The sequence below is a fragment of the Chaetura pelagica genome, unplaced genomic scaffold (genome assembly GCF_000747805.2).
Source record: "Chaetura pelagica isolate M959 unplaced genomic scaffold, ChaPel_1.0 scaffold174, whole genome shotgun sequence".
NCBI classification, from domain to species: domain Eukaryota; kingdom Metazoa; phylum Chordata; class Aves; order Apodiformes; family Apodidae; genus Chaetura; species Chaetura pelagica.
Genome location: NW_009953722.1, coordinates 2,407,865 through 2,429,629, shown reverse-complemented (window position 1 = coordinate 2,429,629; position 21,765 = coordinate 2,407,865). Strand labels below are relative to the sequence as shown.

General features: G+C 38.8%; 1 protein-coding gene across 1 annotated transcript; it reads right to left on the bottom strand.

The window, feature by feature from the left end:
• Nucleotides 1–8,818: 8,818 nt before the first annotated feature.
• On the bottom strand, nt 8,819–21,540 carry RRAGD (Ras-related GTP binding D). The gene is made up of 6 exons (XM_010000504.1): nt 21,251–21,540; nt 20,666–20,865; nt 19,586–19,700; nt 13,661–13,803; nt 11,806–11,954; nt 8,819–9,919 (listed from the first exon to the last, which is right to left on the bottom strand). Exons 1-6 carry the CDS (start codon nt 21,491–21,493, stop codon nt 9,768–9,770), a joined length of 1,002 nt encoding a protein of 333 aa, XP_009998806.1. The 5' UTR covers nt 21,494–21,540; the 3' UTR covers nt 8,819–9,767.
• Nucleotides 21,541–21,765: the final 225 nt, after the last annotated feature.

Here is a 21,765-nt window from a genome sequence, read left to right as displayed (position 1 = left end):
CAACAGCAATGGAAAACATTTGTAAACACAAACATTTGAGCAGGTATATTTTTTTCACCTCCTGATGTTCCCAGGATCGCAAAACAAGGCGTTCTGCTTCCCTTTCCTGTTCTGTTTCACAGTGGTGTTTTGGCAACAACAGCAATAAATAAATACTGCAACTTTACTCCACCTTAACAAGTAGCTGAATTTTTGAAGGGGGACAAAGTGATCTTCCTTTCTACAGGACAAAGCACTAGGAATAATACAAAGCATAAATAATGTATATAGAAGAAGGGAAGCAATGGAATCAGACCTTGTGGCTCCCTCTCACAGCAAAAGCACCCCAGGATACATTTAGTGGCCAACAACTCCTGATGACCCCATAGCATTTCTGGCTAACAATAGCTGATCCGACCTCTGGAGACAGTGAGCTGCAGGCACTGGGTGTCATGTTTACAGCCTATTTTGGTCGTTCTTAGCAGGTATGTCCCATCCTTCCTCGTTTACCAAAGGCATCTTGCTGTGTGCAGTGGGAGAAGGGCTCTGGAGCCTGTGACTATATCTTGTCCTTTCCCAAAGCAGGAGAGCAGTATTTTACATTTGGAAATTTGGATTCCCATGTAATAAGCTTTGGGTTCTATTTTGATAGAAGGTAACTTTTAAAGTGGTATTATAATGTGAATAACAGCATAAATTGAGAAGTGAATTTGTTGGGAGTGGAGTTCAGCTGTCCCCTCTGGGCTCTAAACTTTGACTCTGGCCACACTTAAAATGTCATTTTACAGAGGAGGAAGCACCTGCAGTTAACAAGAAACTTGGGCTCTTAGCTAAAAAAAGAAATACAGAGTCACTGTAGATATGTGACAGCTAAGCACTATTGAAAATAAGTTGAATAGACTGAAATTCTAAGTAACAGAAATATACTGATAGGCTGTGTCAATTTTCCCCATTTAAGTAAGCTCCATGTGGCCTAGCTGGGTGCTGGGGTAATGGCCACATGAAATTGTCCAGAGCTAGAAGTAGGAGCTTTAATTTTCAGCTGTATTATTAGTTAAAAGTCAGAGCTGCAGGAGGTGAATGCTGCCAGGTGAAACCAACGATTCCTGTGAAGTAGACAGTGTAGGGGTAGAAATTTGGGGATTATTCCCAGCCCCACATGTCGCTTGGGGCAGGCAAGGAGCTGGTCCTGCAGAACTCTTCCACAGTCCATGTGGTCAACCTGGTGCAGTCTCCCTCCTCTTCCTGCCTCTGGCCAAAAATGCCCTTTTGGATTTGTGTTTTCATCTGCCTTTTGTTCAGAATTTTGCACAGAGAAGCCATTTTGTGTTAGATTTTTTTTTTTTTTAAAAAAAACCAAATGCCAATATAGTAGCAAAATTGCAGTCAAATCCTACATGCTGGCAGCACTTCTCATCGCTTGTGTATCCTGTCATATGATCTAACTTGGTGAAAAAATAAACTTGCTCAGCTGAAACACACAGAAACGGAAAGTTTGCTTGAGCGCTGCTGCAACAAAGATTCCATTACTTTATACACACTGAAATCTTTGCAGAAAAGCTTTGTACAGCTTCACCAAATTTGCTGAGGGACAAGAATCACCAGTTCTTGACATTAAAACCTGTGTGGCTTTTGTAAATGTTTTACATTGAAGCAAGGCTTCAACTTGACCCCCTCAAAATCCCTAATAATTCCTACTTATTTCTAGTTTCCAACACAATAGTTTTACTTATGTTTCTATGTTCATTTCTGCAGTTATGATACACTGATTTTTTTTTTCTTTTGGATGAAAACAGACTGATACAGCCACCTAGCTTCAAAGCAAAGGAGCATATATAGGCTCCTCTGTTGCAAAATAAATAAATATAGTCCTACAAAATTATTCACAGTCATACCTACTGACAAAATGCATATTTCTTCAATTGCAGCCATTTCTACTGTGAAGGAAAGACCAATTCAGAGTAAACACACAGGCAGAATTCTGTGGGACAACTGCAGATTATGGATACACATTTCTGAGCTGATTACCAGAGGCTCACTTTATAGCTAATGGAGAGAACCAGGAGCTTTTACAGCAGAGTTCATCCTGCCTGGAATAGATGTAGGTCCAACAAATCATGCTTTATACGTTCCTGGATTTCTCCATTAGCTGCAAAGGGGGATTAGGCTAAGTAACATAGGGGTTCAGTGTTTGCACTTGGGTCTGGTGCATCAGTGTATGCTCTTGCAGATGTCAGGGAATTAAGCTAAGTAATGTGACACTGAACTACTATTTATTTCTCTGTGCAGGTCGTATAACTGTGTGAGGTAAAGTACATTTCAAGAGTGTGTATGTACACTATAGATATGTTACATGATTCTGTGAAGTCAGTTGAGAGGGAGGTGTTTAAGTCAGTTTAGAGTGAGGCTTGTGTGCTTTGCAGGCTGTCTGATAAATTCAGCTACAAATAACTTCTTCGAGAGGTTTGAGATCACAAGAGCTTATGAAAATACAATGGTTCTTTATACAAAGCATTCCCACCCTGCCTTTACCAATTCACAAAATGAAGAGTGGTTCACTTCATTTATAAAGCAACCCTTTCAATACAGACAGTTGGCTGCAGAATTAAACTCTAATGGAATTAAGGAATCTAATATTAATATGCCTAGATTATCAGTGAGAACAGCTATGACTCACTTGGAAGAGAAATCATTATTGTGCTCATTGGTGACTAATACAGTCTCCACTTTTAAAATCCTTTATGTGAATTCAGAGCTGGTAAATTTGGATTCAACAAGTGCACCACCTCCTCACTGATAAAAACAAGCACAGCATTGTGTAACCAATGCCCCGTATCAACTGCACAGATGCATGGTGCTTCTCAGGAAAGCAATTATTGTCTTTCTTCAAGCTTAGTTGTAAAGCAACCGCCTCACAAAAAGGGGGGCTTTGCCAGGTGTCTTTTAATTAGCATTATTTCAGAAATAGAAGAAAGAGAATGAGGGAAGAAGTTACCAGACTGCTGTAACTGCCCAAGCGAGCCAGTGCCTTATCTAGATAGTGCAGAGTTTGTGGAACATCTTGCAGTAGTCCACACTATGTGAAGTCAAAGAAAGGTATGTATTTTTACCTTTTTCATTTTTATGCCTGCAGAGTGGGAAGAGTCACGCGAGTCACTTAACTATCACTCCTCTGGCATCGTTGTTGTAATAGTTGAGATGGCTTCCTGGTTCAGAAGAAAGGTGCAAGCAAGTCAAAGCTGAAGCTGCTGTCTGAGTGACAGCTGTTTGTGACTATGGACTTCCCTGATCTAGTTACTCTATCTTTAGCAACTACAGATTATGGCAGAATTTTTCTCTGCTGCATACTCTGCTCTGCAACTTGCAGAGAGCAGCACTAGATAGTTGGAAAGTAGTTGTGAACTACTCTGATTAAAAATTATGTTGGTTCATTTGCTTCAGGTATATACCAGGCACAGCCTTTGACTTATGCCACCAATTTTTCATGATCCTCCCTCTTCAGGGCTTCAGGCCCCATATTTTCTTTTTCTCACTTTTTCTTTATACGAGTTCCTCCCCATGCCCCTTCACTTTAACTTTGTCCCATAAGCTTCCCTCTGGGAAGGGAGCACCTGTCCTCACAATTACATGGCAATCAGATGGAAAGCAGTCAGGATGATGTCAGTTGGACTACCACCAAGCAGTCTTTCCACCATGCCCATTCCAAAAATGTTACTCATAACTCTTAATGTGAACTTGAGTGTACCTGCCTGTGTACAGCTGCTTGCATACAGCTCCTACTGACTCAGCAATGGGAATAAAGGATTTATGAGCAGGCTTTTAATGTAAAGCTCCTAAAAATGTTTTATAATTGCTGTAAGGATGATCAAAGCTTACTTTGTCATTAACCAAGATATACTGAGTTATCAGTTGTCACTGTCAGCATCCTGTAGATGTCTGGAACACCCAGAGTTTCTCAGATGGTTAGTGGAAATCCAGGGCTCGATTCAATTGCACACACATACACATCTGATGCTGTTAGCAGAGCCAGGCAAGATAAAGCAGAATAAGAATTAAAACACTGATGTGAAAAGGTGTAAAATGCTGTAAGGAAAAAGCAGAGTCAGAAAATGGCAATTTGGTGACAGTGGCCAGTGAAGACTCTTCTGGTGTCTTGCACGGGGAGGTGATTAAGTTAATGCTCAGTCTAGTAGCCTACTAGTCAGAGGCACCTGTATTAACCAATACATGACTACTTTACACTGTTAAATTGTGTGTATCTACTTGCAGGATTTTTTTGCAGGTGGCAGAAGGTGTCTGGCAAAGTGACTCACAAGGGGTGCAGATTGGCAGGGGATGCAGAGAAATTTAGTTATTCTCAAGGAGGAATAACAGAAGCTGAAAACAACTGTGCAGTTTGGTGTTGCCATAACGATTCAAATTAGAGATTTATAGCTTTGACTTTATGGGAACTATTAGTGGCACCAATATAAACAGGGGAGAAAATAAGAGTATTAACTTCTTCCATCCTGTGGAACTTTAAAGTGGATGCACCCAGTTCACTGAAGCAGGAAGCTTTAATGGGACAGAGTGCACTAAGAAAAGCAGGAAAGGCATTTATAATCTGTCAAGAAAATACTACATTTAAACCAAATACTCAAGTTTCTCCATAATGGGCTTTATAAAGAGTTGCAGAACTTGGAATGACAACTGCTGCTTTATAGATAGAAAATGTGGAATTGAAATACAAAATGAAAATGCTGAAGGAACAGGAACAGAAAGTGCTGAGCAAGGGGAACAGGACTGGTGGGAGTGAGCCGACTTGTGTGCCTCTGCTGCAGAACTTGTACCCAGCACTAAGGATGTGAGATCTGAGAGGGTGATGAATGGCATACTGGCAGTCAAAAGAAGTGTGAGCAGCTGTGGAGCATTGAAAGAGAAGCAATTTGTGGATCAGACCATTTGGCTTGCCAGAGGCTGATTCAGTCTTTGAAAAGGGCACTGCAGAAAAGCAAGAGGATGGTTCCACCTCTCAATGCAGGGTTTAGAGACAAAGACGTCAGGCCTTGGGATGTTTTGATTTGGTTCAATCCTTTGATTTGGCTCTACTGGATTTCCCAGAAGGCACAACCTGTTCTCTCTGTATACCACTTTGTAAAAGGAGTTGAAACAGATGACATTTCCCCTGGCTCAGATGGCTCTGGTTGTTATCAAAGTAGTCCAGAAAACTGATGTGGATGTGCATGAACAGCAGGAAATGCAATCAGTAGTTGATTCAACCTCAGAACGAGTATGAATTGTACCACAGGTGTCCAGTCCCTTGAATGATACCTCTGCAAAGTGCCTGGCAGGACTTCTAGAAACCCCTGGAGTGCTGGTGAGATTTTAACTTTATTGCTAGGATATCTACCACTCCATCCAATTAGGCAGTTTTATCAGCAGCATTAGAGGAACTCCAGCTGCAGAAGAGAACTCACAGCATTGGGTGTGAAGGACTCCAAAAGCATCAATGGCTCCCAAACTGTTGGATAGTTATCTGGAATAACAGAAAGCTGAGGAAGCACTAGAGCAGTATTTATGAAGGAAGCACACACTGGTATGAGACTCGGGTTTTGTGTGGGAAGGAGCTTAGGAGGACCAAGAACATAAACATGCAGTGATGAATGGATTGGCTGAGTGGATACCCACTTGACATATAAACTCCACCATGCAAACAGGAGTTCATCTCAGTGCTGATGAGCAAGTGAGTTAGGACTACAGCATTCCCTGATGCTGGCACTCTCAGGTAACAGGCATGTTCACCACAACTTAGACTCCTTTTCAATGACAAGCTGAGGTTCCTCCTGGACACAGTCCATGATTCAATGTATGTATGTGCATCTTGTGAAAAGCCCATCATCTTTTCCTTGCCTGCATTTTGTGAAAGATGGCAGCTTGGGATAAACTGTGAAATGTTCTCAGCTACATTCTAAGCCACTCTATTATTTTATTTTTTTTTTGGATGTCTCATGTTTGCACTAATCTATGAGGTGTTTAATGCCAACCCTTCTCAATTTAGTTGTTGGTTTGGGTTGCTGGTTTGTTTTTTTTAAAAGGACATAAATGTTTTTTTTCCTACCTTCTGGTACTCAGCAATTCTGAAAGACATAATCCTTCCTTCTCATAGCAGCTCCTGGTGTTATTAAGGAAAATATTCAGCAAAGTATCTCCTCTGACTAGGCTTCTGAAAATCTTTTACCTTATCAAAAATATCTTTAGTCCAAGACACATTGTGACAGACTGCTGCATTAGATCCCCCCCCCCCCGACATATTTATCTACATGCATCTTTTGATTTAAAATGTATTCTGGAGGTAACTGAGAAATGTTTAAAATCTGACTGCCAGCATAAAATGTAACCTGAACATGAACATGTATTTTATGGTGTGCCAACATACCAAGATTACATAAATGTGCTGTATCTTTTTAAGGAAGTTAGTAGCATGTAATGGATTTTATACAACTTAGATATTTTTGTACTCAGTATTTTTTCTGTAGATTTTGCTGAAGAGCTAACCTGTAGCTCATAATACTTACAAGCCAAAGAGAACAGGCTGGCAGAAAGCAAGGAGACTGGGTGTCTGACCTGTTTATGACAAAATGTTTCCAGAGACAGCAAAATGAGAAAGGTAATGCAGAAGACATCAAGGAGAAAACAAATTAGAAGTAACAGTCTGTTAGAGTCTTTTTAAGTGTAACCATTTGAAAACATGTGCATGAGCTAATGTGCAAATATTAATACAGTGGGAAATGAAGTGGGATGTTAACCAGATGGCCACCATATCAAAGGAGCCCAAAAGAATTTCCCAACCAAGCTTATTTCTCATTTTCCACACAGCTGAAATGGGTGATGTTGATGTGATTGTCTATAATTGAGTAAATTCACATGTGGCTATTGATAAGTATTTATAATCTGAATGAGAAATTTGGTGTTGATCTGATTTCCTCATCAAAACAGGACAGAGATAAAAGCTGCAGCAACAAAAATCACTATATAATAATGTCATGCACAGCATTCAGTACGAAAATGGAAAAATAATGTTAAGAAAAAATATTCTGCAAAGACTACTGCAAAGGACAGGGACAGTAAATATGTAATTAAAGCAAACAGTTGCCACTGTGTATGATGACCTGTTCAGGGTTATTTTCTTTAATTCTTCAGGTTAATCTGATGATGCATGTAAAAATGGAGGGAGTTGATGGGTTTTTTTAAATTTCTCTTTAAAATCGCTGCAGTCCTCTCACAGAATAAGCTCCCTTAATATAAAACTTTTATCAGAGGAGTGCAATTTCCCATGCAAGGAAACCCAGAATTTTTGTTTTAATGAGAAAAAAAAATTGTTCCATCACAACACATGAGAACTTGTCTTACGTTAACAGTCTCTAAATACAAGTCATACAGTATGTATGACTGGATAGAACTGAGGCAAAACTACATTCTTTAGTTATGATTCATACCATAGCCAAGATGACATTTTATTTTAAAAAAAACAACCCAAATAAACAAATCCCAACAGTCTTACATCCATTCTGGTAGGTGTTATTTGTCCTTCACAGTCACCTAAACACGAAGGAAGGACAGAGATTGTGGCCCAGTGGTGGGTCTCAACAAAATGACAAACGTGGCCAGAAATTATTGCATCCCCTCCTTGTGGACTGGAGAGCTGTCAAATGGTGCCCCTTGCCTACCATTGCTGTGGTGAACTCTGAAGACAGCTTTGCATTACTGTAACTGAGGGACTGGTCAGAAGAATTGCCCTCACCTAAGATGAAGGTGGTGTCAAGTACCAGAAGGAATCTGAACTCTGTATTTTTGAAGCATTCTGCTTTGAATACAGCTACTGTCATTCTCCTTCACACTGGCACCAAGATGGGTATTTTTGGCTATGCTCAATGTTTCTCACCTTCCTGAGCACCTAGAAGTGCATTACTTACCAAGTGAGCCTCGATGGAGCTCAGCTCCATCTATTTAGCAGCAGCTTCTTCTAAGAACTCTACATATATTTAATAGACTCATGTCAAAAGAGCCATTTAGTTTCCAAAAGACAAGTCATCTGCATCAGTAAGCAGTAAAGGGCCTTGAAACTACCCATCTCCCTTTTGGCAGATGCCCGCATAGAGAGTTTTTGTGTTCATGCTGCCTGGCCCTCCCAGCCCTTGTATTCAGTATAGCACTAGAGCCTCAAAGTGTGTCAACATGCAGCACACAGAAACCTGCATTGGCATCCAAACCACAAGTGGATGGAGATGTGCTCACCACAGGTTAAAACCTCTCCTGTTCAACCAAAGCCAGTGAACACTGGGGACTCTTAACTCACTGACAGACACACAGCATTATACCTCACTGTGGCTAAGAGCAAACTTGCAAATTCTGTCTCCCCTTCTGTCCCCAGAGCTATCTCAGCTAAGGGGCATCTTAGTCATGAATGAGTGAGGTATAGCTCCCCTTACCTGCTTCTGGTGTATGGTGAGCTGCCTCTCATTTAGGTCAAGTTCTTCCCAGTTCCTTGAGCTGCTGACACCACTGCTGGACCATGCATGCAACTGGTTTGTGGCAGGACTGGGAAAAAAAGAATTGCTCTTCCAACTAGAAATTACACTTTTGTATCATTAATTAAACAAAAACAGTGAATACAGAATTCAGGGAGTAAGTTTTACTTCTTTTTAGGTTTGAGAGTGCTCTGCTGTCCTGGCTGATCCCGTGGCAAGTCTGCCCATGTTCAACTTTAAAATAAAAAGTAGTGGCGTATGCTGATTACAGCAGGTGGATTGTCCAGTCCTCTTTTTAATGATCTTGATTTTAATCACAGACGTATCCCTACTAGAGGGAATCAGAACCCAGTGCTCACAGCTTTGGGACTTCGCATCAGTACATCAGAGCATAGAGATTCTTCACTGCTCCCACTGTAAATGTGCAGGATCTCAAAACAAACTCAGATATGAAAATTCAGCCTTTCAGATGCAGCACCCTCTTCTGAAGCCTTATAAAAATACCAATGCAACATAGAGCCATTTTACAAAACAATTATCTTTATAGAAAGGTATTTTAGTGGTATATGCTGAGGTAAATACTAAAAACAGACCCAACAGAGGGCATGACCAGTGTTATGGAGAATTCCGGATGAAATTTGGCCAAAAGCCTGTTTTATAAAAGCTAATATTTACCTACCAGTTACGATCCTTGGTAACTGCTTATTGCTGTAATACTTCAAAATTATTCTTCAGTTTACAAATTGAAAAATATACGAAATTAGATCTGTATGAATGTTAGAGATTAGCTGTCACAAATTTTAAAAGGCATTGTACCAAGTTTTCTTAATTGTTTACTAACCAATTTGATTGTAGCAGGTAAAGAAACTACAGCATACATTTTACCTGACACCATGCATCCAAATCACCATAAAAACTAAGTTTGATATCAAAGTCCAACTCCACAAGGAAAACATTAAAAAGTGCAAATTATGTACCCAGTATTTCTGTCACAGCTGTTTTTTCTTAATATGGCATGAAAAAGGTTTACAGCATATATTAAGAAAATTCTTACAAGTGTTCACCTCAATGCTTATATATACAACATTTTGCTCAAAGTGCTCACTATATGAAAAAAAACTGATTGGATAAAAATATTTAAACAGTGCTTTCTGAACGTTCAGGGAAAATTCATATAATACATCAGTCCCATTTGTCTTCCTCTTCACTCAGTGCAATGAGATGCAGAAGTCATGTCAACTTCATGAAAACTTTGCTTGCCACAGTGCCAGAAAACCTCAGTTAGAGTGGCATTCTTGGTGTCCCATTGGGAGTGGGTCTCTTATTTTTTTGCATGTGGCTTTGATGTTTTCGAGATCTTACTACTTTCATTCTTACTTCAAATACTTCTTGTATGGCTTTTCGAAAGCAATGGAAATTGTAGTCTATTAATCCTACAGAGACAGAAATGGTTTCAGTATTAATGAAGACATTTATACAAATCAGGAAATGAAAAACTGCTTATATTCTGCATTTAGCAAAATACCACACTGTCTCTCCAGAGGTCACAATCAGTGAATTTTCCAGCCTTTTTTTTTTTTCTGTGCTGAGCAAAAGCATATTTTATAAATGCAAATCATTCAATTAACATTATAACTTCACACTATGTCCAATGTTAAATATCCTTGTTAGTCTTAAGAGAAAACAAGTAGAAGTTCATTGGCCAATAACACAGCCTGAACTTAATACAGAGCTTTGGACAAGTGCTCAGTATACTGCAAGAAAAACTAACATCTTTCATAAAATACAGTAAATTAACTTTACAGAATAACTGTGTGAAAAGTAAGTACCATCTAGTAAAAGAATTTTCTTTTTTTTGACAATGCATTAACTTTGAAATGGACACTTGACAGAAATATTACCAAATAAAAGCCAGTTATATTTAATCTTAAATTGTAATTGAAAAACAGCACAATAGACATGCTGTTAGATTACATAAATACATAATAGGCAGATATTACCACGTGAGTGGGCTGACTGTGATCCCACAGAAAGCTGTAAAGCCATATCGGTAGTCAATCAGAAGGCTTACTGGGTGCTACAATTGTGTAATACTGCAATACAATTTTAGAATTCTGCTATTGAGCATATGACCTCATTCAAGGTTAATGCCATAAGCTTTCTTAACTCAAATATTGGAGGGTTTTCCACTTTTATTTCCCTAATAGGAGATGATACATATTTTAAGTGGTTTAAATCCACCATGTTACACTTGGATTTTTTTTTCCCCAGGACTCTTCTTCCCTCTCCCTAGAGTTTAGACAAATGATTATGTGGAAGTCGCCAGGCACCAAAAGCTAATCTGCATTTTAATACCAGAACTGTACTGTTAAAGAATCCAGGCTACAGCACTAAGTGTCCCTACCTATGTAGATGCAATGACCTGACACAGTTGTAAACAAACCCTAATTGGTGTTTATTCAACATGGTGTCTTTTCTGAAACAGTCTTCTTAGTAGGTATGTCAAACTAACACTTCTTATGCTTACAGGAGAAAAAGAAAGTGCCCACATTTAACATTCACTGGCAATAAAGGCCATAAGGGTATTGAACAGAAAATCAACGAATAAAAGTTCAATAAAATAAAAGCTGAATAGCCTGTCAAGCAGCCTAGCAGACATGGCATGAGTACTGCATTCATCAATGGGGATGCAAGCCCAGATGATGGCTCATTCTTCCACTGCTCAGCTCTGGTCTCAGAGCATTTCACTAAAACCAGTAACTCAAGAAACATCATGCCAGCAAGCAGTGATTGTGAACTAAACTTTCAATATTGACCTTGACCAGGGTCAGAGAGAGAAATGAGAAATTTTATGACTTTAAGCCACCTAGTTCCCAAATATGCAGCTTTTCAAAGGCCTCCTCTCACAGATGAGAAGAGCATGAACACAGTTCCTTCTGTCAGCAGTTTCACTGATTTTTCCCTTGGTTACAGCATGCAAGCTGTTGCAAATGCATATGCTGGCACCACCAGGTACAAATCCATGTTAGCCAAGATAAACTGACACATTCTACTGTTGGAAGCTTCACTGCACTGGATGTAAACTTTCATATGCTTTCATATTAGACAGTTGTCAAATACATTTATGATTTCATCTTATCTTAATGCCAGCACAAATACCTCATGCCTTTAAACGTGTTATTTAAGCTCTATCAAGCTGTACTTACCTTTAGTACTTGTGATACAGCTACAGATTGTTACAGCTAATGACAACCACAGTTATTCATTAACTTGCTAATGTAAAGGAAACATAAAGCAATATTAGAAAAGGGAAAAATACCTTTTCTCTCAAAGCTTTCTTCTCTGACAAAACAAACAAGAGCAAGGAATTTTGTCACCTCCTTTAAATAAAGGACAGTTGTGTTGTTCAGTTTTATGATTGCCATTGATTCTTTGTCATAAGGAGTTCCAGAGCCATCATCTTTAAGCCTAAGGGGCAATATTCAAACAAACAAACAAGAGAAGATAAGCCACCAGATGAGCTAACAAAAGTACTCCCACATTTATACCTTCACTAGACTATCTTAAACTTTATGAAATTTTCATTTTAATCTCTTCTTTGAACTACACACTACATTAACTAGGACCACATAGACATGTATGCAATCACACACCAAATCTTAGATCTGGGGCTAGAAATCAGGTTGTTTGATTGCAAAGTAACCTGCTACAGAGCCTTATTTCTTTCTCTGTTAGTAGGCAACCTTTTCTCACAAGGTTGTCTGGTTTTTTTTTAAGCAATGCACTTTATCTGAAACATGTGAACCAGTAGGTTGGTACTAATAACCTCACTTGAGCAGTGGCAGCTGACTGATTGTTGAAGCCATCATGAGACTTCCCTCATGAGATGTTGGCTTTTGCAACATCATATAATGAAAAGAGATTTCTCCTTTACAGATGACGTGTCATGATGATTATTGTGTTAAGTTTTATACCTTGTAATTTTACACTCATTCCTGAATGCACACACAGATCTTGTTAAATGGATGGCTATCACCAACATCCCAGAACAGTTAGCATCAGTAATATAAGGCAGCCAGTTCAACAAATGCTCCAGGAACAGAGGACAAGAACTGAATCGTAAGATCATGTCTTTAGTCTACAGCTAAAAACACAGCAAGCAGATTTCTGGTGATAAATGCTAAATGGTTCTACAAAGACATTTTGTGAATAGAGAGCCCCACAAGTGGAGTTGTATGGATAATAATTCAAGCTAGTCTTTTGAACTACACAGTGACATCTTCCTCTGTCCAAAAAAAAAAAAAAAAAGCGCCACAGAATCAGCATAATTTAGGGTATATCTCTCTAAAACGTAAGTTCTTGTACAGTTAAGTGACCAACTCCAAAATCCAGAACAGACAGTAGAATATACAAACCTAAGAAATTTTAGAAAAGTAGTCATTCTTTTGAAGTTCTAATGCTTACTGCACATCTGCAATAGGATCGTTCCTCACCAAGAAGTCCATCCATGGGTACAGATGCAAGCCACCAAGGAATACCACACTCCAAACATGCTGTAATTTAGCTTCAGAGTCTATGCACCTTAATGCTCTAATTCACAACGTGCCTCTGCCTTTCTGAGGAACAGCTGGCAATACAGTTGGCCAAGAGCCAGGCCATTTAAAACATAACTTGCAAGATGTACAGGCTACCTCAGGAGATCTCCAGTTGCTAAAGTACAAGGAAGGGAGACAGAAGAAACCCAAACCCCGGAACAACAAAGGTCATGTAGCGAAAAAAGGACAGAGAGAACTGAATTAAGAGTGAAGCAGCACTCTGAGGCCAGTAGAGGCCACTAGCTATTAAAGTAAACAAAACTAAATATGGCACCACTTTTGTTGTTTGGGTTTTTTTCATCCTTCGGTTAAGTTTGTCCCTGGGGAATGAAAAGTTAATACTTCCTTTTATTTTAGGTTGGTTACTTCCCACTCCTTCGTCCACATAAAATTATTAGGATAAAAAGAGGGAGATGTTCACAAAAGATGTTTGCTGCTGGCAGAGGATCTGTACCTCAGAGGCCTTCTCTCCTGTCCTAACAAATTACACATTCTTATTACTGTTTATACTCACACCATTCTAATTTTGAGGCCGTTCAGATTCTAGGTTTTATGAAAAACATTTAACAATTTACTTACCCATATATACAAGAAATGTCAATCACAACATCTATCATATCACAGCAGAGCTCATAAGTTTGCATATCCACTGGAGTACTGTCCGTTGCAATATAGATCTTACTGACTACATCAAATAAAAATGCTTTTTCAATCCCAGAATTCTATTTAAGAAAAAAAAGAAAGAAAAATAAAATGGAAGCCATGTCTTCAAATTAATATCAAGCTTTTTTTGTTCCCCTATTTTCCTGCTAATAAAGTATGCTGGAGAAGTGGAAGTAAAACTGCAGTCAAGCTCATTTTGGAAGAACTATACATACAGCACTGTTGTATTTGTAGCAAACCCTCTTGCTCACAGCCCTTCCAACAGTTTCTGCCTCTAAGCAGCCATAACACCAAGTTGTACTCCCAAACTTCGCCTCTCTGGAAAACATCTGGAGAGACTGCATTTATTTTCACTGGAAAATGCAGCTGGGGGGGGGGTAGTCTTCCAAGACCAAGCTTTTGGGTTTTTAATTGTAACAAAGCACATAAAAAGAGCTGTCATTTAAAGTTATTCTAACTGGAGATGTAAGAAGGCAGAAACAAGGAAAAAAAGTTTATGGGCACAGAAGGTTGTGGTGCTCAGGAAGTAATTTCTTAAGGAAATTGAGAAATTGCCTCATCAGGATCTGTATTTCTTTTACTGTCTGCTTTCTTAGAACATCTTGCAGGATCTCAGGAGAAACACCAGTAATGTGATGCTTCTTTTTCAGTTTCATGTAGCAGTGGTGGTTAAAGCCATGTTTGTAATACTAGTCTTGCTAATGTGATGACAGCTGTGTTCCTGTCATCCTGCCAAGCTCATTAAGAGTCCCTCCATACTGGAGATGTATCGTATTTGCAGCTCTCAAGAGGCCAGCCAGGAATGTTAGCTCATACTCTTTGCGTAGATAAGTAAACTGACATAAGCCTCTGCTTCCTGGAAAAAGAGGAAAAAATGTGTACTGTTTAACTGAAAACAGTAGCTTTGCTTACAGTTATCAAAGCATTGCACTTGGGAGCTGTCCCAGCATGAACACAAAGGGCAACTTCCCAGTAATGCTAAAGCTTAAGCTACAAAATACGCTCCAGAATCTACAAGGAAGAGAAGCAACTTTCTCCCATCAAACAAAATTTTCTCCATATATGGGCTTCCCTTTTTACTATAGCTTGGGACTGCCCTCACAGCACTTTTGTAACTACCAAAAACCATATTGAAAACCTGTAACAAGTTTTAACAGCTTCAGCTTCCTCTGCAGTTACAGAACTTTTCCTTTTTTTCCTTCTTCTCTACTACAACTATTTAACACATAGTGAAGAAACTAAAGTGACCTTCTCACCAAATTTCCTGAAATAGATAGAAAAATGTCAACCCTATGTATGCAATTGAACAATGGTCAGCAATATTTTGGGCATTTTCTTCTTAAAGAGGCTTAATTCTACCATCACTGCACACACAACTAAGGCTGGAAACACCCACCAATAATAACCAAGTACAAAGGTGAATTTCTTGCATTTCATTACAGAAAAGACACTGAGTGGCACATTTCAGAAATTTGTTAATAAAATATTCAAAACAAAGTACACACTGTGGATACCTTAGATACATGGGCTGAGGCACACGATGTACACAAGGAGAGCCTCAGAGCACTGGGTTTGTTCAGCCTGGAGAAGAGAAGGCTGCCTGCCATCTACAAATAACTAACGTAAGGGTGCACAGAAGACAAAAACCAAACTCTTCTCTGAGCAACAGTGATTCTGACTTGATACAGAAGAAAAAAAAATTCAGTGTGAGAACAGTGAAGCAGTGGGAGCGTGCTGACTTCTACTCCTGGAGATACCTAAAGCTGAGTACTGAACTCAGCCATGAGCAACCTGCTGTAATTGGCCTAACTCTGAGCAGAAGCTGACTTTTCAAGGTCCCATTCAGCCTACATGGATCTATTGGTCTACATTCGATGAGCACTAAAAGTAAAAATGTGCAGATGTGTATTTTAGTTATTCTCGCCACATCTGATAGTTCTGTAATTTTGATTTCTAAATAATAATTCTGACAACACCTCACATACTTCAACAGATGCTGTCAAATAAGACTAAGAGAAGATTTACCTGTAAATCTCATAAGTATATAGCTGTAATTCATTGCCCAAATATGTATTTGAAAACAGAAGTAATTTTACACAAAATAAGTTGGAACTCTTGGAGCCCTGTAGTGTCATTCATGAGAAGTCTGTTATAAAATTTTGGATTATATAAATAGACAGTGATAATTTCAGCTGTACAGGTAAGATATATCTTAAATTATTGAGATCTCAGTGACAATATAAGAATATTTAACAATGAGAGGTGATTTTTCCATCGCAGAGCTCCTGCTGCTACAGCCTGCCTGGACTTCCAGTGACGAGTTTAAAATGTTTTCATCTTGAGATGTTTGCCATGCCAGCAGTTAAGCCTACTGGTAAGGGCAAAGCTTGGTGTCTTAACTTAAACCATGCTCATTTTCAGTTGAAACTAATATTTCATAGCAGGACCTGCTGAGAAACTGGCACACACTTGTTTCTGTTTAACTCTGTATGGTGACACAAACCTCAGTGACAAGGTAGGATGGACTGCCAGGTCCACTAACCTGTACCCACATACTTTAACAGATTTCATTTGCCAGAGTTTTTAGAACAACTTTAACTGAAAAAGCAAAGGATTTGCTAGAATGTTTGAGACAAAATTGCTTAAGGGAAAAAAAAAACCCAACAATAAACCAGTACTAACAATAATTACAACTCACAAAAAAATCAGGAAATAGTGGATAAAAATACTTTTCAAAGAGACATTATACCATAAACACTCAGTCAGGGAAAATGGCAATAAGAAATCAGCTGTTTCTGTTACTTGAGTGGGGGAGGTTCCTTATTAGAGAAATAAAGGCCAACAGCTGCCTCGTGCAACTGAATTAAATGCTGCAATTGATGTCCATGACAGCAGGGCCAGAATAAGCAATAAGTCATCTCTGACACAAGCCCCAGTCTAGAAAGAAGACACAACACACACTACAAGCTCAGTCAATTACCCTGACTTGACGTGGGAGTATTCCATGACTAGTCTGAACCAAGAGAGTCACTGCAAAAAATCTGCAATGACTAGATGAGATTTTATTTTGGATTGGTAAAACCCATGAGGTAGTTGAAATTCAAAGAAGGCTTCTGAACTATACTGGATTTGATAAAGTTTCCAGTTCTTAAAATAGAATGGGTTCAGTAAAACTAGTACCATTACTCCAATTCCAAGGCTAGGTAAATAGGCTCATTTTTTACCTTCTTGATTGTATGAAAAGTTAGCCAGAATTTGGCCCTAAGAAAGTAATTTTGAAGAGAACTTACAGGATACCACTGGTCACAGTTAGGAATTAATTTTGGGCAATTATGTAAACAAGTCTTGCAGCAAACAGCAGATGTAGTGAATTAATTTAAATACTACATTTGAATTTACAAGTATGAAATTTAAATCATTAAACAAACAAAACTGTACTTATTTTCATTTTTACCATGATAACTCATTGTTTTTTAGCACATACTTTTAATATCCCTTAAGAAAACCCTAAGAACCTTAAAATGAAAATCCATACTCCTGTGCCACACAACTTGGTAATCAAAAAGCCATGGTAATTAAAAAACAGACATCCTTCTATATGAAGCTGACAAAGAGTGATAGGTAAGATTTACGTGGGTTTTGAATGCCAAACTGTTATTTTATTCTTTACAAGCAGTTACAGTGAAGAATGTAGAAGCAGTATTATCACCCTGATGGTTTCTCACACATACAACCTAAATGTGGCACTATCAAGTTAGGCAAAAACCTGCTGTGAACTTAAAAACTGATCACAGATCTATTCTTGCAATCATCAGCTTTTTGTGCTGAAAGTCTTCATGGCACAAATGAAAACAAACCCTCATGAATATTGCAGCAAAACCCAAACTAGAACACCAACACACCCACACTTTGATACCAAGCACACTGGCTTCCTGGGGTAAGACATGACCAGAATCCATGTCAAACTTTGTCTTCACTCAGTTGCTAAAGAGGCACTTGATAACTCATTCTGTGCTGGAGAATGATGGTTAGTCTCCCTGTGCTTGCAAACAGTGTCATTCTGAATCTTCTGTCTACGGACAGCAGATAATCTTAGAAACCGACCACAAGCATGTTGAGGACATAGCGATGCCTCCATGCCTTGCTTTAGGTTGTTAACAAACTGGATTTTGCTCTGTTTGGAACTAAGAAACAGTCTGAGACTGTTTCCCTTACTGAATATGGAAAATAGTGTACCTCTCTCAATTTTTTTGGACTTCTCATTCACGTGAAAGACTTGCTCTTCCTTACAAATTACATCTGATATTCCAGATATTATTGGAGCTGCCTTCTGGGTGTTCCAGACACATAAGTATCTGTCATCAGTCCTTCAAGAAGCAGCTTGTGCTTGATTCATCTGGTGGTTTGGCAGAAATTCTTTACCAACTCCAAATAACAAGGAGACCCCATACAGAGATCTGACTCCCAATATGAGTGATTGGGGTGACTCTGGCTCAAGGAGGACTATCATTCAGACAGCTTGATCTTATTTAAGACTGCGTAGCACATTCAATATCCAATTGCTCCACAACTGCTGTCAACACTCCTTCATTACCTTTCTGAGCTAAGTGGAGATAAAGACTGGATGATAACTGGTATATAGAATCATAGAATCCTAGGGGTTGGAAGGGACCTCGAAAGATCATCTAGTCCAACCCCAATATGGTCCAGCCATTTCCACAGAAACCTATCTGTGTACCATTCATTATGAAGTACCATCATTTGTTGCCTAAGAGTAAGAAAGCAAGTTTTGGAAGAATCTTCCTCTAATCCTAGCTCTCCCTTTCAGCAACACATCCAACTCTTCTCTATTTCCACAGCCTACACCAAGAAACTGTGAAGTCTAATTTTATCTTAAAAGCTGTTAAATGATATTAAATTAATTTCATTACTTCAAAAATCACAAAAAGGCACAAAAAAATACCTTGCTTGGAAAACGAAGCTTGACAAATGCTACATGCAAGGTGCAAAATCAGAATACTGTGAGAAAGGGAGCTGCTATGACCTGACTTCACCACCACCAAAAGGGGGAGTTCCCCCTTTTCACTACCCACTCACGATGTTCTCCTTTCCTCATGGCCACGTTTCCATCTTTTATCACGTGTCAAAACAAGAGGATGTTGGATTCCTCCATGGCCTGTTTTTAACTAAATTAAACAGTGCATTAATGCATCTCATAGTGACTCAATGTGGGAACAGGTGAGTGTCAACATCAACAGAAAGGAGAGGAAGGGAACAAAAACGCACAGGAGCAGTGGAGCAAGCAACTACCTCCACAGTAGTAACAAGCCCCTAGATATACAAAGCTCTCTAATTGGCATTCTTAACTATGGAAGCTGTGAAAGTTGCGATGTGACTCAACCTTCCAAAATTTCACAAGAGAAATTTCCTTAAGTAGTTTAAACTTCGATACGAAATATAATTAACGCTAGGAAGCTCTACAGAAGAGGTCAGACTAGATGATGTTCCATTTAAGAATTTATTTACACAAATTTTCAGTATTACTTAAGCAAATGCACGCAGCACAGAACTTTGCAGCATTCAGATTAATGTATGAGCAGAGAAGGGGTTAGTGCAAACCCACTTTATGTGACTGAGGAAACACTGAATATCTCAGCAGCTCAGCAACACTGCTTAATAGGCAGGGAGGGGAGGCCAAGCTGCACGTGGATGCATTTCAACTAAGTTTTTATAATTTCTCGGAGAGTTCACATTGCTCCTAATCTCTCAAAAGGCAGCAAACAGAGTATCTGAACATGCATGTTGCACACAGCCAGATCTACAGACAAAGTATATACTTACTGAAATAAAGATGTTAAGCAGGTTTTCCAGTGTTGGAAGCTGTGGAATCAGTTTCTGTACCACTTTGCTAAATGCTTCAAATATAGAATGATCATATATGCTTGTCAGATAAAAGCTGGAAAAAAATGTCACCACATTTTCCTTTTAGCCACATACTGTGAACATGATGTACCTTTCATAATATGAGTGAAATGAAATATTGTCAAACAGCAAGTGCCTACACTTATGCAATTACTCCTCGTGATCAAAAAGTCCCATGTTATGATTGAAGCATAGGACTTCATTTCTATACAAAAAAACCCAAAACCTAGACACTTCAAACTAGACCTCAGTGTAGAACTTCATGATGCAATTCCCACCTTGGTATTCTTACAAAAATATTTCTTAAATTGCAGAAAAGGAACATTACTGAGTGCATCTGTTGTGATCTACTTTTTGAAAGCTGTGGACCCATTTATCAATGCAATGATGCAGTCAAGTTGTTAAGAGTTCCAAAAAGCTGGCACGTTCATGGAGCAGGACACTCTTTTAAATGCATTTGTACTTGGCTTTAAGTGCTAAGAAAGACATGACAACTTGATGTCCTCCAGTTTCCAGCCTGCAGAAGTACACTGCTTTTCATTATTTGCTACAACATTCTGCTTTATCACTAGACATAAGGCAAAAATACAGCACCTGTCTTCCCAAAGGGCTCCAAGCAGGCTACAGCAGTGAGGATTAGTAACTGGGAGGAGACTGGGAGGCAGAGAGGTTTCAAAGAAGGCAGAAGTGATGTAGGAAGCATATAAATCTAGAGCTCTACTTGCTGCTGCCACTGTCCAAGCAACTTATTTCAAGACAGCAGCTGCCAAAAAAACTGGTAGGACTGGTTTTTTTCACCTATTTATAAGCACATCTCCTCACCTTCTTTCCCTCCAAGACAGCAACTAGAAATCAGATACTTTGTTTGGCTCAGGTCAAATTTAATGTCTCTGATTATCCTTTTCCTTCATTTATCAAAAGCTTGTTATCTGCTACTTCAAGCGGACTAACTATTTGAGTTGCTTTCTTTAGGATTCTCTGCACAGCAGCTGCTCTCACCTGAGGTGAATCTTCTCCAGTCCAGCATCTGCAAGGTCATCATTTGCCCTCTGGTGAATATCTCTTTGCGTTTCAATCTTGTGATCATCAGATAAACCATCCACTTTATGGATGAAGATTTCAAAGTTGATATCTGGATTCACTTTATAGGCTCTGGTCACAGTAAGATGCAACCGAGCTAATGCTTCCATATAATCATCCTAATGAAGTAAAAAGAAAAGCTACAGCTGTAGAAAAGTTCTTAAAGATATATATAAAATGTTATGATACTTAACTTTCAGATAATGCTACAGTTCAACAGCTTAATTTTTTTATTTCTTGTAAGTAGAAGCCTGAACCTGCATCCAGCATGTGCACCAAACTCATGCTGTCAGCACTTACAAGTTTGAGCAAAATCTTGGGATGTTAAAGCAGATTAGTTAATTTTTTAACATACTGCAGAGATTAAAATTAACCAAACAGCTCTTCAAGTTTTAATTACTTCATTTCAATGTGTTTTTGTAATGCTTTAAAAAAATCTGTGCTTTTCAACCCATTTGTCTGTTACTGAATGAAGAAAAGGCAGCTTAAACCCCTCATTTTTACCTGAGAATCAATAACAAATATCAGTGCTCCAGTGCCTCTGAAAATCATCTCATAGTCAAACGTAGGGTCAAAGAAGTCAATTTGCCCAGGAAAATCCCATATCTGAAAGTTGACAAAGGAGCTGTTGGAAACATCCTCTCTGCAGATCTTGTTTGTGCTCTCCAAGAAGAGTGTCTCATTCGGTGACATTTTGTGAAAGACAACTTTCTGAATGGAAGACTTCCCACTTCTTCTCAATCCCATGAGCAGGATTCTTGGCTTAACTTCAGTACCGAAGGGATCATTGAAATCCAAAACTGAATAAAATCACAGAAGAAGAAAACTAATATATTACAGCAATATAATTAGTAACTGCCAGATGACATGCATTTGACATTTATTTTCATGACATTTTTATTTGGATATATGCAAGTATTACCCATTTTTAAGCTTAGGCAGTGATGCTGCAGGCATTTTAACTTGAATTATTTGCCCCTTAGGCTACTTCTCTCCTGTAAGACAACTGCAAAAGGCTT